General features: G+C 35.6%; 1 protein-coding gene across 3 annotated transcripts in view; it reads left to right on the top strand.

Moving 5' to 3' along the window:
• Positions 1 to 18,185, top strand: part of THOC2 (THO complex subunit 2) — a 48,123-nt gene that overhangs the window by 11,373 nt on the left and 18,565 nt on the right. For all 3 annotated transcript variants that reach the window (XM_050974552.1, XM_050974551.1, XM_050974553.1), the window contains exons 7-21: positions 710 to 843; positions 1,937 to 2,103; positions 2,768 to 2,860; positions 5,117 to 5,272; positions 7,805 to 7,977; positions 8,119 to 8,314; positions 10,752 to 10,793; positions 11,814 to 11,944; positions 12,031 to 12,132; positions 13,344 to 13,428; positions 14,432 to 14,525; positions 14,966 to 15,046; positions 15,317 to 15,413; positions 17,125 to 17,242; positions 17,744 to 17,923. In XM_050974552.1, coding sequence (XP_050830509.1) covers positions 710 to 843; positions 1,937 to 2,103; positions 2,768 to 2,860; positions 5,117 to 5,272; positions 7,805 to 7,977; positions 8,119 to 8,314; positions 10,752 to 10,793; positions 11,814 to 11,944; positions 12,031 to 12,132; positions 13,344 to 13,428; positions 14,432 to 14,525; positions 14,966 to 15,046; positions 15,317 to 15,413; positions 17,125 to 17,242; positions 17,744 to 17,923 — 1,849 coding nt within the window. The remainder of the gene's footprint in view (positions 1 to 709; positions 844 to 1,936; positions 2,104 to 2,767; positions 2,861 to 5,116; positions 5,273 to 7,804; positions 7,978 to 8,118; positions 8,315 to 10,751; positions 10,794 to 11,813; positions 11,945 to 12,030; positions 12,133 to 13,343; positions 13,429 to 14,431; positions 14,526 to 14,965; positions 15,047 to 15,316; positions 15,414 to 17,124; positions 17,243 to 17,743; positions 17,924 to 18,185) is intronic.

The following is an 18,185-nucleotide window of genomic DNA, read 5'->3' as shown; positions in this document are numbered from 1 at the left end:
GATGATGAGTCTGGTAACATTGTTTTCTACCAAGTGCTCAGTTTTCTTTAGGAAATATGTTTTGTTGCACTTTAACTTGCCATTGACAAAAGAATTTTGTTTGCCCTTAGTCTTCAAACTCTTGAGAAGTATAAAATCTTTCTCATGTTATCTATGGCTTTTGCTACAGGGATTCCATATACACAGATTAATATTTATTTGTGATATGTGAATTTACAAAGTATAACTAAATAATTTATTGCTCTTGCATCACTTAAGAATAGGTTTTGTTTTCATAACTAGGCAAACATAGTTATTTGAATTTGGGCAACATGTGTTATGTTTTTTTGGTACATGTTTGGTTTCTGTCTCTGCATGCAGTGTTTCAGTGTCAAAGAACATCACATGAAACAAGAATAGATTTTTAAGCATGGACTGCCACAGAGCAGTTCTCCAGAGTAGTGTGTAGAACAAGCTTTCCTGTTAAGTGTAAGTTTAATCTTTTTAATTGTCTGCATTTGAAATAAGAGCTGGATTTGTTTGGAGAGTGCGTGCTACCTTACAGGTATGTGTATACTGTGTTTATTAGTTTTTGCAACAGCTCAGGTTAATAGCAAGTTCTTAAAAATGTGTTCAAAATTAGCATTTTCTATAAAAAATTGCTAAGAGCATAAGTAAACTTCACTGGATGCATGTTACACAACAGTATTTAATTTCTCTTTATTTGCAGTTATAAGCAACAGAAATTTAATTTGCTAAGAGAGGAGAATGAAGGTTATGCAAAGCTTATTGCAGAATTGGGTCAAGACTTATCTGGAAATATCACTAGTGATTTAATCCTTGAAAATATCAAATCTTTAATAGGTAAGGAATTTATTGAAAGAATATGAGTATTGGTTTCCTGTATGATCTTATGACTACAGAAAGTAGATAATCTTGGATAGAATTATGGTATCTTGAAGTTCCCGTTTCTGTGGAAAAAGGTATTTTGGGAATGTTGTGTAGATATACTTAAATACTGAATTTATGGTGTAGCCTTAGATATGCGTGCTGTGATTTTAACATCTTTTGAACATATGCTTGTCAGGTGGATTGGAGCATAACAAAGTAATGCTTTTTGCTATTGAATGTGTCAGTACAATGCATGAACATTCTTTTATTTTTGAAGATACTGAATGAGTGATTCCTTGTGAAGAGAAATGAGAAGTAGTAAATATTCTTCCTTTATCTAGTTATTTTAGTAATTTTTCCATATTTCTAAGTTGAGTCACGATGAGAATCTCCCCAAGTGGAGAATGTTAAAAACAGTAAATAGCTGCAATTACCCTTGTTTTACACTCCTTTTTGAATAAAGAATTCTTTACAATATATTGATGTTTGCACCAGTGCCTGCCTCATATGGTGCCAGTGTAGTAATGAGCAAAAGGCTATGCTGCCATTTTATAAAAAAAGTGCTTGCTCCCCTTCTGATAAAGAAACTCTACTCTCTTCTGCTGGTAATAATGCTGAATTACAGGGCAGGACCACCAGGAGGTTCAGGGTCTAGCTCAAACCAGAACAGCTTTTGGGTTGTAAAATAATTACTAGCTGGCTGATTTGTGTGACTGAGTGTGTATGTGTGGCAGCACAAGAGAAGCAGCAGCAACCCATGCCTTGTGCTGGCCCTGTGGTGTTGGTGAGGTCAGGTTTTTAACTATTAAATGTTCTCTTTAAGTTGTTAATTTCTACTTTTGCTGTAATCTGGGCTGGAAGTCCTGTTCAGTATTTTTGCATAGTACAATATTTGACAAAGCAGAATGATCAGTGCTGTATTTATAGATGATCCAGGTTATTTTTCTGCTGATAAATCAGGTTCAAGTTTAACTGCAAAGAATTAATTGTAAAAGTTGATGCGTTTGTGTTTCTGAAACAGTATGAGAATGAAAATAAGCTTTTCTGCTCTTTCCTTCTCCACTAGGATGTTTCAATCTTGATCCTAACAGAGTTTTGGATATCATCCTAGAAGTCTATGAGTGCAGGCCTGAGTATGATGATTTCTTTGTACCACTGATAGAGTCTTACATGTACATGTGTGAACCTCAAACTCTATGCCATATCCTTGGGTTCAAATTCAAATTTTATCAGGTAATGTATTTCCATTATTGTGGTTGAACTGCAGTCAGTAATAACAGATTTTCTGCAGTTGTGGGGTTTTTTTGTTTTGTCTTTTCTTTGGGTTTCTTTTTTGTTTTGGTTGATTTAGGATTTTTTTGTGTGTTTTTTTTTTTAACACATAGAAATTAGTTTTTAAGTTGTAACATTCTGGTATTAAAAGCAATAATTTCATTATTTGAGTGGGAGTCTCTTGCCATATTTTACAGGAGAATGCTTAACGTTCTCTTAAAAGAGCTGAAAACAATCTTGATACCTTCCACTTGAACTTGTAGAGTTATGTAAGCACTGGCATGAACAAAGGGACTGTGCATTATAATCAGGACTTATCCCCAGGAGTCATAGTTGATATTTGATAAAATACTCAAGGGTTTTTTTTTTAAATGCATAGTTAGGAATTGCATACAAGATTGCACACCATAGGGTGTGAAGGTAAAGGTTTTGTATCTGAAAATACTGAATGTGTATTACAGTAAAGTCTAGTGACTTGGAAGTAATAGCTGTTAAATAACATGGTAACAAGGAGAACTGTGGGTTAATGTTTTTCATCTGAACAGAAATTGAGTGGTTCCTGTTTTATAATCTTCTGCTGTGGTCTGATTACTTCTTTCTTAAATTTTGATGTTGTCCATTTTAGGATCCAAGTGGTGAGACCCCTTCCTCCTTATACAGAGTTGCTGCTGTCCTTTTGCAACATAATCTCATAGATTTGGAAGATCTTTATGTTCATGTAAGTGACAGTACTACTCTGCTAGATGCCAAAGCTAAGGACATTTAAAAAAAAGAAAATCAGATACTTTATCCTATTTCTGAATTTTCAAGTTCATGGTATTCTGTGTAATACCTGTAGGTGTACAGTATTGAGTGATTCTTAAAATTCTCAGTGCTTTCTTTATGCCACATATTCAAATAAGCACACATTGAAGTATAAATGCTGATAAACTTTATTTGAATTATCTGTGTAACATTCTCCAGATTGTCTACCTTCTGGCAGAGTAGGAAGTTGGAGGTAAATGCCTAAGTAACCTTCCTTAAGAATCAGTTTTTGAGAAAAGTGCTAGGACAATCAGCTCCAAACATTGTTCTAGTTTAATAGAGGGTCATTTTTTTTTTAAATGCTTGCAGGTTCCTGAATAGACCTCTCATTCTCTACAAAAATTCTTACCATTTGTTAGGTTGAAGGAAGGAAATGAACTTAGGTGTTCAGATATAATCAGAGACTTATTCTTTTATAAACCAACATTCCAGTTTGGTGAATAGTTAACAGGATGTTGTAGTTATCAAATTAATTTTACATTATACAAGAATTTTTAATTTCACAATATCCATGGATAGTCTTAAGAAATTTAAGATTCAACTCTTCCACTGAAATCAAGGAAAGAGTTATAGTTACATCTGTGGAAGGTTTGGAATGTAGTCCTGCCATTAATTTGTTTGGCATTTTGTAGCCTTATTCACAATCTCATCAATATTGAGTTGCCAATAACTGTCCCTGGCTTCATAGGAGTATTTTGGCTGAAAATGTGTTGGGTGGAGCAAGAGTAGGAGTGCATGTCTCAGATAATTGGTGTGGAGTGAGGAATGTGTGATGATAAAGCTTGTTTTTAAGAGAATGTTTGTAAGCTTACAAAACATGCTCCGACTTGGGGTTACAGTTGTCTGTGCAATCTCAGCTCAGACTTGTGCAGGTATGGGCATGTTTTATTCCAGTCTCAGGCCTGAGGGTCCCTGCAGTCATTGGCACTGTTCACCTGCATGGTGGTGATTCTCAGTCTCATTCCAGGATCTCTCTGCATGTTTGAGATGGTGCATTTTTTAAAATCTCTTTTCCGTTCAGGCTTAATTTAACTTGCTGTGAAAGTTTCTATCAAATAATTAGCATGTAGGTGTTGAGTCTGGAGGGATGTTCCTTGTGTGGCTCCCATAGGAGAGCACTGCCAGGATTATAACTCTCATTTAGAATGTTCTCCCCACTTCTGCCCTCCCTGCCCTTCCAAGCCTGTGAAAACTGTTCTCAATTAGTGTGTGTATACCCACAGCTATATAGACTGTATGGCATCCTAAAGATACAATTTACCCATTCAATTTCCACAATAACTGCTTCTTGGTGAAGCTTATTTCTGTGAAATGGAGGAATTCTTTCCTCCTTCAATGATCAGTTTGGGCAAAGAAAAACCAATAAAAATCTTCATTTGTTAAAACCATTAGAAGAAAAGATGAGTGCATCAAAGAGGTCATGACTCCACAGTAAGTTGATTACTTACTTGCAGGGAAAGTGTAATCTTGGTTTCAGGAGCTAAATTAAAGTTTTGGCTTTGTCAGAAAAAGAGTTTTTCTTTAGTTTCACAAACTTGACTTTTTAATCTCTTGAGGGTAGGTTTATATTCCTCACCCTGATTATTCTTAACTACAAGACTGTGCTGAGGTTTTTTACATACTAGGTACTTTATTTAAGATGGTTTTTAAAGAACATATATAATATGTGTTTAGTCCACATTGCCCATAAATAAAAATTTAGGTAAGCTTTAAATGTTACTTCTTTAAAATAAATGTGTAATGAAAGTGTGTGGCTAAGCAGGTTACCTGGTTTTCCTTGGTGATTAAATTTTTCTTCCCTTTAGATGAGCAATATTTTGAATATTCAGTTGGATTAAAGGCACTGACTTGTGTTAATGTTTCATGCATTATGTGTGTAATTGTCACCATAAAGCTATAGCTGGGTGATAAGTTGGAGGGCAAGGGGGACTCGCAACAAATGGTTGTGAAGAAGTAGAGTGGTATTCTTTCTCATGAGCCCTTGATTTTCAGAATGGTTTGCTATTAGTGTAACTCCCTGTTTGGGATGATGGCAGCAAGGAAAAGAAACTGGTACCCTGAAACACTGTCAGATTAGCAACAAGAAAGGCCAAAGATCTTCTCCAAGCTCAGGTGATCCACAGTACCAGTTGGTCTCTTTAATTTTGAGATAGAATGTTCTGTTTTTCAGCTTCTACCAGGGGATAATGCCATCATTGAGGAGCACAAGCGAGAGATAGTGGAAGCTAAACAAATTGTCAGAAAACTTACCATGGTCGTCTTATCATCTGAAAAGACTGAGGAAAAGGAGAAAGAAAAGGAAAAAGAGGAGGAGAAAACTGAAAAGGTGTGACTGAGTAGCTTTCTTTTTAGTAACATTATTTTGAATTACATTAAACAAAACAATTGTTATAAAAATGTACTTACATTTATTTGAAAAACAGTTACATGCTTCTTGGATGGCTTGTATTAGTCTTCCAACCACGCTTCTGTTATATTGAATGTACAAAAATGCATGGTTTGGTGTTTGTTCTGTATCTCTGTACATAAAATATTCTTGAATGAATGGCTAATTGATTTCTTCCTTCCCTTTTTGTTGTATTGGCTCCACTAAGTATGCCCCAGCATTTATACACTTCACAGCCTTTAACAGCTGCACTTCTAGGATTCATGATAGTATAATCCTAGTTGATTTCATAAAAATAAGGACATTAGTTCTCTCAATCAAGAATTGGGACATAAAGAATTGCCAGGCTTAGGAAAGTTGGTATAATTATCCAGCATTGTAGAAAAAGCTTATAACTGAGGATTTTTACCTGTAATTGCTCACTGTGCTTTCTTTTAAGCCTGTATCTCCATATGTGTAAATTTATTCTGTTGATTTAAGTTCCTACTAAGTCAGATTTATGGTGCTCTAGGTCTAATTTGATTTAGTGTGTCAAAGTCTTTTTTTATAAACAAAGTTATTTGATCTTCATTTGAGTGCTCAAGTACTTCTTAAACACCTTATTTAAAACAAAAAAAAAAAAGAAAAATGCTTGATATATGCATTTTTTAGTTGCATGCTGGAGTGGGGAGAGGGATCCCTCAGTCTTGGTGGTTTCTGTTCTTGAATTTCTGTATCCTTCTGTATTCCTTATCAATCTGGTTTGTCTACCTATTCCTACTTCTTCTACACTACCTTGATTCTGTTAATCTGACTTTCCTTTCTCCTTTCATTTTTATTTCCTGCCTTGAAAAACTAATTCCATTTTCTTCCCTCAGTCACTGCCCTCTGACTCTCAACTGCAGCCACAGCTGCTGCCTATTTCTTTCATTCACTTGAAATTTCTGACCCCCTCCCTTTTGCTTACACCACATTGCTTTGGCCCACCTTCTCTGCTGTCAGAGGAGGCTGCCCAGAATTTTCTGAAGTGTGCTTGTCACCCTCTTCTGACAGAAAAATAAACTCTTGATGGGACATGGGGAATGTATGCGTTGCAAGTAATGTCAGAGGAATTAAGAGCTTTCGTGACTAAGCTTTAGAATTAAGAACTAGGGAATTTTAAGCTTTAGCAGAAACTGCAGCATTTTTCTGAAGGATTAAAATGACAAAGTCTGTGCCTGTGTGATGGGAAAATTAAGAACTGTACTTAATAGAAACCAATTTCTGTGACTGCACACACTGTTATGCAATGCATGGTGTTTCTTAAAAAGCTTGTTTCTATGTTAAAAGTACTTTTGTATGTGCTTCGATGTGCACTTCATAGCAGTTAGGGGAGTAGATAGATGTGAAAGGTGTTGTCAGCCTAAGTTTAGGCACATTGTATCCAGCACATCATTTAATGTACTATTTTTGATACAGTATTATGGCATAAATGCCTGCATAAGGAAAGCAGTGTTTAAAGTATTGACCTGACTCTTTTTTAGATCCACAATGTGGTTATTTTTGTGGTTAAAATTCATTATTATCTCATGACTCTAATATGAATAATTTAGTCTTGACAAATGTGCTGCCTGCTTTTGCCTTTTAAGATGCATTTGCTGTAACTGTGTGATAGGACATCGAGACAGGTCATAGTGTGGGCAGCAGGAATGGTTTGACAGCAGTTCCAGACTGATCCCTCTGTGCCAGACCTGTGTTGGCTTTTGGAGAGCTCATGTCAGAACTTACTTACTCAAAAGTCAAGCAGCGTGTGAGCTCCATAAGTTCAGCATGAATAGATACCTGACTTGGTTTTGCTGTGCATTTTACCATTTATAACAATAAAATATATCAATACTATGACCCTGAAAAGGTGCTTCAAGGCATGATTTAATTTTAGAGTCCTGTTTCCTCTTATGCCTGTTATGCAAAGGGAATTTTGGAAGACTGTGTAGACTTGCATTTAAGTCTAAAGTTTCCTAGAATAGGTGCTAATGTGAAACTTATTGTACAGGCACGCTAGGATTGAGAAAGGGTTTGAGTGTGGCTTAGTTTTTTTTTAATTCTAATCTGCTTTTGCAAGAGAAGTTTGTGCTTTTAAACCCAGAAAAACACACAGCATAAAGGATTCTCAAGTGCTTGCATTGTTCTTAAAATGTTCTGTAAGGAAATAAGCTGCAATAGATTGTGACAGTTTGAAAAAATACGTGATCACACATACATCAGACAACTTTATAAATTTCAGTTTTATTTTTAACTTTTTCCTTGATCTAGATGTTAAATTCTATATGGATTGGTTTATGACTTCTTTTGAGGTTTTCTTACTGTCTAAATGTCCAGCTAAGTTTTATTTTGCATATGTTTTGATTACAGAGTTGATATACAAGGCTTTTTTCTCTACCTGTGGATTGCAGCTACTTCAGGAGAAGTATTAAGGAAACTTTATAAACACACTTTTTCTTTATTATCTTGCAGCCTCCTGATAATCAAAAACTTGGCTTATTGGAAGCCTTATTGAAAATTGGTGATTGGCACCATGCACAAAGTATCATGGATCAGATGCCTCCCTTTTACTCTACTTCGCACAAGCCGATTGCGATCGCGCTTTGCCAGCTCGTCCACGTGACCATTGAGCCCCTGTACCGCAGGTAAAGGGGCAGCCACAATTCTGCTGCTGCACGGGGGAAACACGGTTTCTTTACAGCATGAAATTCACTGATAAGCCTAATTATAAATACATTTCTAAAGTTTTCTATTTCATGTGGAATGGTGCACATTTTATTTTTCAGAGTTGGTGTACCTAAAGGAGCTAAAGGGTCACCAATTTCCTCTTTGCCAAACAAGAGAGCACCAAAACAAGCAGAGAGCTTTGAGGAATTGAGAAAGGAAGTGTTCAACATGCTTTGTTACCTTGGTCCTCATCTGTCCCATGATCCCATTTTATTTGCAAAAGTAGTGCGCCTTGGAAAAGCATTTATGAAAGAGGTTGGTATGACACAATGGCTGGTCAAAACGTGAAAGATACCAATTACTCTGATGTCAAAATATGCTTGTCTTGCTAATTGTGTGATATTCAAATGCTGAAACAGAAGATCTTGACTAAGGACAAACTTGGAGAATCCTATTTTAATTTTTGATCAATTTTATGATCTGTAAACATCTTTATGAACAACTTAAAGCACTTTAAATTTATAACCACAGATATTTAGTGATGTCTAATCTCCTGTTATGGCATTCATATTTTAAAATGTTGTGTCTATAATGAAAAAACCCAACAGACATATGGTATTGTCTGGAAGTCATTCGACATTATTACAGCAACAATGTAGTCAGCAAGGATTGATAACCTAATACATGTGCAGTACAAATAATTTCAGCTTTCTGTTCCAGCTAAGGAAGTTAGCTGGAGTTCCCAAGTTAGGTTACTTGGGAAACTGAGGATGTTGCATCCTTTTACTGCATTTTTTTCCCCTCTTCTGCTTGGTTAAAATGCTTCTGGTACTGATCTTGTGTCAGTATCTTTAGATGCTGCCAAGGATGAGTTCGATGTGGAAATCACTTCAAGTTGCCACCTTCAGAAATTAACTGATCTCTTGAGATGGGTTACTGTCTTTTGACCATGTGTCTATTGAAGGATTGGCAGCATAACTTGTTTTAGGAGGTTGAAAGTTGAATTTATGTTCTGAACTCCGTTAAAATGTACTCAGTAGTTCAGATTGAGCCTAATGAGTTCTTCTGCTGCTTTTCTGGCAGTTTGCTATTTACCTGGCAGTTTCTCGTTTATTCTCAAGTCAACAATAGGGGGTTTAATTTTTTTTTTTAAACAGCAGCTCAGAGAAGCTTTGGAATAAATAATTTTTGAATTGCTATTATTATCAATGAACAACCAGTCCACCTCCTCAAAACTTAAAAACCATGGGTTTTGTTGTCCAGCATTTTATTTTAACTTACGACAGAAAATTGGAGAGGTTGATTGATCTAAGTGGTACTGGAGGGGAAGTTTTCAGTTTTATAACGTTTTTTCCTTAAAAATATTTTTATTTCAACTGCAACTAACAAATAGCATCTGAGGGGAGTCTTTCCTGTCCAGCTGTACCTGATGAGGCAGAGCTAAGAACACAGATAATTCTTGGGATTGAAGATCTATTTGTTCAAAATAGCAGATTTTGTCAAGAGAATTTATTTTTGTTAAGTTCCAAGATGCTGTGATAGGGTTAGAGGCCTACAATAACTTTGGGTTCCATGTAGTCTTTGTAATAAAATCAGGGAAGCTTCAACTATTTCCCTACTTCCATATTTCTGTATAATTTCTTGGCATCTTCTCATCCAGAATGGTAAGATTTCCCAGTGGCAAATACTCCAATTTCATAGCATGCTCATTTCTTGCTGGCCAGTTAGAAGACTGATATCAATTCAGTGATACCTATTTTGCACTGACAGTGCAGTCACTTTGGAAATTATAATTTTAAGGGATTACTGCATTTTATTGCTGTCAGCAGACTATTAGGACTACTTTGTAATTGAAATATTGATGGTTTGTGAGAAAGCCCTGTTTCTCAGGGTATGTACACTGGAATGGAGATTACATGGTTATAGGAATCTCTTGTGCAGGTTTACTGTAAATATATTTATATGACAGTTTAATGTATTTCTGACAAGAATGAGCAACATTTTAGCTATTTGCTCTAGGTTGGAACTGTGAAGAAATTCGTCAGTGACAGAGTGGTTAAGGTAATTAGGGAAAGTTATTTTTAATGCATTGTTGCCATCAGCATGTTCTAGTTGTGAAATTACATTTAACACGCAGTAGAAATACTTGTAACTGAAGGTAATTTGATTCTAAGTTAACCCATACAGTAGTTAAAAAGTTAGGCTACTAACATTGCACTGCAGCTTTCATGCTAAAGTGTACCTTTAAAATAATTGTGCACTTACTGGTGTGATAGCTTAATATGCTTTTCATGGTGAGTGGAGCAAGCAGAGAGAAAAAGTAATTTAATAACGAAGACTAAAACCTTGAGAGGGTCTTACTGTGAGAGAAAGATGGGGGAAATAATCTATGGCTGTTGGTAACTGCATTGGAAGTCCTCAGAGTTTTTAGGTAGAAAGTGAATGCTTAGGTAATTTTTTTCCTCTCCAGTAAGAAAATTCAATATTTCATATGTAATAGCAAGTTTCCTTGTAGCTCTAGCTGTTCTTTTTGGACAAAATTGTACAAAGCCACTCTATTTGTAAGGAATATGTTTCATCCATGCATTTGAATTTCTATTTAAAAATACTTTAATGCTGGCAGATATGGCAAATTAAACATTTAAGAGACGCTTGGCCCTTCAGGTTTATGCTTTTGCTGAGATAGCTCTTTTCTGAAACTGTAACTGTTACCTTAACTGTGCTACAGTTAACATGGTTGTCTTTGTTATAGTTTCAGTCTGATGGAAGCAAACAGGAAGATAAAGAGAAAATGGTGAGTTTTGGAGGAAAGTGCTTTTATGCAAGATTGTAATGATGACCAAATGTGCATTTTATTTCTTATTTCCTTGGGATGAGCTGCAAATCCTCCAGCTATTTATTCTATAAATACACTTCATGGTGGGGAAAAGCATAGAGAAAAGACAGATTGGAAGCAGGAGAGATGTTTATTGATACAGTGATTTTTTTCTTAAATTACTTAATTTATTTACTTCAGAATTTTCAAATTAAATTATTATTTTTTTAGTTATTATCAAGATTGTTCACAATGAATCCAAGTGTTCAGTAGAAATCCAGCTTGCAAAAACAATAGGGTTTTTTTTAAATCAGTAAGTTGGTTTTCAGTATGAAGTTTCTGCAGTTTTCATTGTTACTTGTTCCTCTTTCTCATTTATCCTGATTTCCTGAATCATCACAGAGAAAATCCCTTCTGGGTTTTTTGTTTTGTTTTGGTTGTTTTTCATTGCTGCTGTAGTTATTCTAAAATAGCTCAGTGGAAAAGAGAAGTGTTTAAAAAAGGTTAAGGGTGGTAGGGTACGGAAAACATGGAAATTGGAAATATGTCTTGCAGACGTGTATAATGCTTTCGGGTTTTTTGCTGAAATTTTGAAAATTGAAGTAAAAATGAGGAATATCTTAATACATTGAAAGCAGTTGCCAAAAATAATTTTTTCCTGTGTTGCACTTCATGCAAGTCCACACAATATCCATTTTTTAATGGCATGTTTGATTCAAAAGAGTGCAACCTGCTGAACATTTCAGCAGCTTTGTTCTAGTATCTTATATAGGCAGATAAAATATTGAGAGTGTCTGTAGTCCGTAAATTATTTACTGAATGATTTATGGTGGGAGATATTTCTAGGTCCTATTTAGATTTTTGTTCTGAAATTCTTAATCTTGTGGTGTACTTGTTTTTTTTAATCAAATTTTCCGTTTGTACATCTGCGCACTGCATGTATTACACTGCTTCTGGGGCACTTCCTGATATTTACCTTGGGTTTTGTCTTTATCCCAGGAAACACTGTTCAGCTGTTTGTTGAGTATTACTGATCAAGTCTTGCTTCCATCTCTTTCCTTGATGGACTGCAATGCATGCATGTCTGAGGAATTATGGGGAATGTTCAAAACCTTTCCATACCAGTACCGGTGAGTAGAATGATTTGTTTCCATCCTTTGGAATGTGCTGCTGAATTATCAGTTCTGAAATTCCTTTTCCTGTCTAACTTTTCCAGGTACCGTCTCTATGGGCAATGGAAGAATGAAACATACAATAGTCACCCACTGCTTGTGAAAGTTAAAGCTCAAACCATAGATCGAGCCAAATATATAATGAAGTAAGTAGTCTATTCCCATAAATAATTATGAACTGTAGTACAGTGTTTTGCATATCACCAGCTGGAGAAAATTGACAAATACATTGCTTGTCTAATGACTTGGTAATTTCCCAAATAGTCCTTGTTCATTAAATCATTTAATGTATTGTGGTTAAAAACCATCAAATAAGCAAGAAGACAAATTTGTTACCAATAAGGGTATATAATCTCTGAAAAATGTCCCATTAAATGACTTAAAACCATTTATATGGGTATGGGTTTTGATAAATTGCTTTGCTTATGAAATTTACAAGTGCTACATAGTTCCTCTAGGTGTGGAGACTCTCCTCCAAAGAGTCTCAAGAATCTTGTCATGTTCTCAGTAGATTTGAATGAATGGCAGTGAGTTGAACAGAATGATTTATTCTCACCTTCAAGTGGGCTCACAGCAATTCCAGATTTACCTCACATTTGAAGTCACCATCATAGAATTAGGTCCTCCATTTGCCAAAAGCAGATGGTGTTGTGTTACAATGTGTATAATCAGAACCCTTCCATGTAGGCAAGACAGTAATTGTTTCTGGATAAAAGACTTTGCACTCAGAGCTGTGAAAGCTAGGAACAACTGTTTTGATTCCCTTCTGACTAACTGCATACACCATAAACCTTTCCCCCCTTCCCCTGTACAGTGGATTTCAGTTGTGCAGGTGAACCACAGTGCTGTCAGTTGTTGAAGGTCAGCAGCTATGTGTATAATTATTGTCAACTTCAGGTTTCAGGCTGAGCTCAGATTGTCAGTAGGAAATGCTGACAGTGGAACTGTAACAGAAAGAAAGAGATACTGTTTTTCAGTGAACTGAATGCAGCAAGAAATGACTGGTCTGTGGCCAAGTTAGATTTCCAGGAGCAACTAACAACATCACATGGTAGTTTGGTGTATGTGCTACAGGTTTCACTGATGACTTTGGAAAGCAAAATGTTGGAAGTTGAAGGTAGAATATGGTCCATAGTAACAGAGGGACAGCTGGACTGGTTGTACTGTCTGCATCTTGGAGGATTTCTCTATTTCCAGTTTTCAATGGATTAGCATTTCTGTGCTGAGATGTCTTAAAAACACATTTGCTAGTGAGAATTTAGTCTTACAAAGACTTACAAAGATGTTTCTTCACTGAAATGGACCTTTTTTAGTATTCTTCTAGCTTGCCTTTTGTAAAATATGTTCTCTTTTACAGGCGTTTAACTAAGGAAAATGTGAAACCCTCTGGAAGACAAATTGGGAAGCTCAGCCACAGCAATCCTACAATTTTATTTGATTATGTATGTAGCTACATGTATTTCATGCTATTTCATCCTGACAACAGATAATTGAAGTTCAGGAAGGGGCCTGCAGTTCTAATTTCATAATATTTTACTTTTGATGCAAATCTTAAAATATAGTAGATTTTTAATGGTGCTCATATTAAGATACTAAATATGACTTAATAATACTTAATGACATATTAAATGTGGAAACATGTCTTAAGTAAGCAACTGCAGAAAAAATTTTAATTTAAAATAGCAGAGGTGGATCTCAGGTACAGGGATTGCTGATCAGGTTATGCAGAATCTGAATTCAGGTGAAGTTGCTCTGACAGCTGTCTATGAGTGGGGTGGAGAAAGATCAGAGTCTTCCATTTAGAAGAAAACTTAAAGCTTTGAAGTCTGAAATACACCTACGAAACTGAGAAGGATTTTTAAGATTGCTTGTTGCTACAGAGAGCTGAAGAGCCCTCTGTAAAAATGTGTTGATGAGCCTCCACCTTATTCACAAATGTGGTCTAAGAGTATGGATTTACCAGTTTTTAGATTGTACTTGAAGAAATTACTGCTGCAGTATACACACATGAGTGTCATGTTCCAAAGAGACCAACCTAGAACTTGATTAATGCAGTTTACTTGTAGTCTATCTTCATGGTTTTGGGGTTTTTTTAAAATAGTCTTATTACTGTATGTAGCAACAGGAGATCCTGCTGCTAAGGTTTAGGATTCTTAAGAAATATTAGGAAAAAATGTTTTTGTTATTTTATTTGCTGATAATTGAAAAAAGAAATTATACAGAATTGTTTTTACATGTTAGAGACATGTTTCACTGGTATCTTTAAGGTACTAGATAGATTAATGAGATTGCCTATTTTCTTTGACAGTTGTTTAGGACCTTTGAAAAATTAATTTTAAGCATGTTTTCTATAGGTTTTGAAGACAAGTATTGTTAAATGCTTTTATTAAGTGAAAGATAAGGAATACTGTCCCTGTTCAGCTGAATGTTTGTTGTAACTTGCAGATTTTATCACAAATACAAAAATATGATAACTTGATAACTCCGGTTGTTGATTCGCTGAAATACCTCACTTCCCTGAACTATGATGTCTTGGCATGTATCCTTTGATTTAAATGAGTGCATCACTGATCGATAAAGCTGCAGTTGTTAGCCAGATTAAGTGTGTTATCTGTGAGTAAATATTGCCTCTGTTTTCTCTTTGCTGCTTTTTGCTGGAAATCTTAGTGAAGTTTACAAGTACCTTTGCACTTGTAGTGGATTATGGAACCCTCTCTATTATTCTTTCACACTATGAAAAGCACTCTTTGTTTTTACTACTTTCAGTCTTGAAGGCGTAGTGATCTTGTAAATAGTGAGGTAAATACTGCTTTTAGGTTACTATTTCATGGTTTTATTTTTTTTTTCAAACCATTGTTACATTAGTGATTGCTGTACTTAATATATTGTGTTCATATATAACAAAAGCCAGAAAAACAAGTCCCTGTAACTTTTGTGTTTGTAAGTTGAGGAAAAATACTCTCTTTAACTTCACTAAAGATTGTATCATTGAAGCATTGGCAAACCCTGAGAAGGAGAGAATGAAGCATGATGACACTACAATCTCAAGCTGGCTGCAGAGTTAGTATTCTTGTTTTATTTATTACAATAATGTTTAAAATATTTCACCTCCCCCATGATCTATTCAACCATTGATCATTATGATCAATATTTCACTTGTACCTACTGGCTAATACTTTAAGCAAAATGGAGACCTGTCAAGTTAAATCAATAGGAATTTTTTTTCCCTTTTGTATTCCAGAAATGCATGTATTGCTAAGATGCCATAAGCAGTTTGTTAATGTTTGTTTAATAAACAGGTGCAGTCATAGCTGTTTTTCTTTGCTTTAGGTCTGGCAAGCTTTTGTGGTGCCGTTTTTCGAAAATACCCAATTGAACTCGCAGGCCTCCTGCAGTATGTAGCCAACCAGCTGAAAGCTGGCAAAAGGCAAGTATTGCACAATGGATCCTTATAATGGATCCTTATACTCTGTTTATATGAAGTGTTATTTAGGTGTTTGCTGATACACAGGCACTTGATGTAGTTTTTGCTCTAGTAGTGGCAGACTCCATTCAGAACACTGGGAAGGTTCAATAGCAGAAATAGAATGATACACTCCTTAGTACATTGCTTTTCCTCTAATTGTATAGCTGTGACATTCTTGAAGCACTGATTTTTCATCTTTAACTTATTTTAATAGTTTTCTTAACAGCTAACCAGATAGGGGAAAAAAACTTTCCAGTGTGTTATTTCATCATACATGTTATTGTACATTAAAAAAAAAAAAAAAGTATCCATTATATAAAGCAGTGTGACTGTTATAGTTTGTTTTCTTTGCTCATAATGTCTTCTCTGCAGGGATGGCTCTTATTTCAATATTATTTAAATACTTTATCCAGTTTATTTGGTGTTAGTTGAATTGCTTATTCGTGTGTCAATGTCAATCATAACTCAAAACAAAGTATCCAATTAGACTTTTCCTTTTGTCCTTCCATTGTCATTACTTAGTATTATTGTTTCATTTACTTATTTAATTTTATCACATAGGTGAGTATCAACTTTTTTCTATTAGGAATCCCCATATGGTCACTGAAAGGCACCTTACCAATGGTGATAGCACAGCATGTTATTTTAGGGTAGTTATGTTGAGAAATGTAGTATTTTCCCCTTCCCTGCAATGTAGACATTCAGTCTCATATGCTCCTCTGTCCCTACATTTTGTTCTGATGATGGCAATTACATTGAGCTACAGAGGAAGGGTAAGTAATGTTTACTGTCTTTCCTCAAAATCACATCTGTAAGTATTTTGGGGGAAAAAAAGTCAGCATAGTACTTGAGATTACAAAAATAAAATGGATTTACTGGTATGGCCATTTTCATAGTACTGCAATATTCAGGTATTTGAGCTTATGTTGATACTGCGCAGTTCCTAGACAGAAAACATACTTATGGTTGGAACAGCAAACAAAAGTATAAGCCACATGAATTATTTAAAGATGAAACTTAGTTTTGGAAGGGATGGGTAAATGATTTTATAAGTTAATCACACAAATTTCAGAAGTTAACTGGAAAACATTGCTGCTTTGTGTGATTGGGATACAATTAACTATGCTTCAGTTGAGTAAAAGCCATTGTCCTTATGGAATTCAGAGCAGGAAGTAAAACCTTGTCTCTGGGCAGGATGATTATTGGAGTGTTTTAGATATTCTGTGTTTCAAGTAAAAATGGGATGTTTTCCATGTTTCCACGTGACCTCTCCAGACTAACTTTGCCAGTACATTTCTAAGGCTTTGTACTATCCTAGAAACCCTTAACAAAATGTAAAATAGTAATGAAATAACTGTATAGGTAGAGTTTGAAACATGGAAAGCAACGAAAGGGATCAATAAACTTTGATTAATCTGCTGATACTTAACAGCACCACATTCACTACCATCTTCAAATCCAACTGTTGAATAAGTGCATTGCTTTTAAGTACTAGCTTTTTACTTGCAATAAATCCTTGTGCTTGACATACCAGTTTCTTCTTGAAAAAAGGAATGAAAATGTTGTTTAACATGCATTGTGGTGCTGCTTTGTAGTATATATTAAATGTCATAGCTTCTGGTTCTTAAACAAATTGTCTTGTTTTTACTCCATTTTTCTGTTTTCATTGCAGCTTTGATTTGCTTATTTTAAAAGAGGTAGTGCAGAAAATGGCAGGGATAGAAATTACTGAAGAAATGACCATGGAGCAGTTGGAAGCCATGACTGGTGGAGAACAACTGAAAGCTGAGGTGTGTTTGTGTTAAATTTAAAAATAGCTATTGCTTTTTGTTGGTGGTTCTAAAGACCCTAGTTCAAGAACTCTTGCAGCATAGCTGAGAAAGGTGTGTGCTTTATCAGAGTTGGCCCCTCTTCTGAGCTTACAGGCCTTGAGACAGGCAGCCAAGGCAGTGTAGATGTGAACTTAGTTCTTGTGCATCACATCATCTCATATTCAGGAGAGTGTTACATGTCAGACCTGTGTATTCCAGCAGCCCCTGAGCTTGGATGTGCTGCAGTCCTGCTGGCTCAGCCCTGCTCAGGGGGAGTAGCAAAAACTTATTAAAGCAGGCAAGACTGGTTAGTTTTTGATTCTTCTACACATACATGGCAGTAGAGGATCCAGAGAGTTTTACTGCTGGACAGGAAACTCTATTGCTGTTAATTCATCAGTATTTCTGCAGTCAGCTCAAACAGATTCCATTTGTGATGTACTGATTTCCAGCTTGGGTAACTTTTTCTGTCCTGTGCAGGGTGGATACTTTGGCCAAATCAGGAATACAAAGAAATCATCTCAGAGATTAAAAGATGCGTTATTGGACCATGATCTTGCCCTCCCACTGTGCCTGCTTATGGCTCAACAGAGAAATGGTGTCGTCTTTCAAGAAGGAGGGGAAAAGCATTTGAAGCTAGTGGGAAAGCTGTATGATCAGGCAAGTGAAAACACCTGTATTTGTGAGATCCCCTTCTTTCTGTTAACTTCTACTGTATCAGCACAATATGTGAGGATTCAGCACATAAGTTACAAAATTATATATGAAAATCTAGTATAATGAGTACAAATACATAGGATTTTTAAAACTAATTGCATGGTTGCTGTATTAAAATATATAGGAGTATTAAAAGTATATTATAGTGACGAGTGACCTCTGAGTAAAAGAGCAAAGCATCCTTTGTCATAACATTAAATTCTTA

This window comes from Serinus canaria, chromosome 4A, assembly GCF_022539315.1.
Source record: "Serinus canaria isolate serCan28SL12 chromosome 4A, serCan2020, whole genome shotgun sequence".
Taxonomy (NCBI): domain Eukaryota; kingdom Metazoa; phylum Chordata; class Aves; order Passeriformes; family Fringillidae; genus Serinus; species Serinus canaria.
The sequence above is the reverse complement of the archived record's forward strand: the minus strand, read 5'-3'. Positions and strand labels throughout refer to the sequence as shown.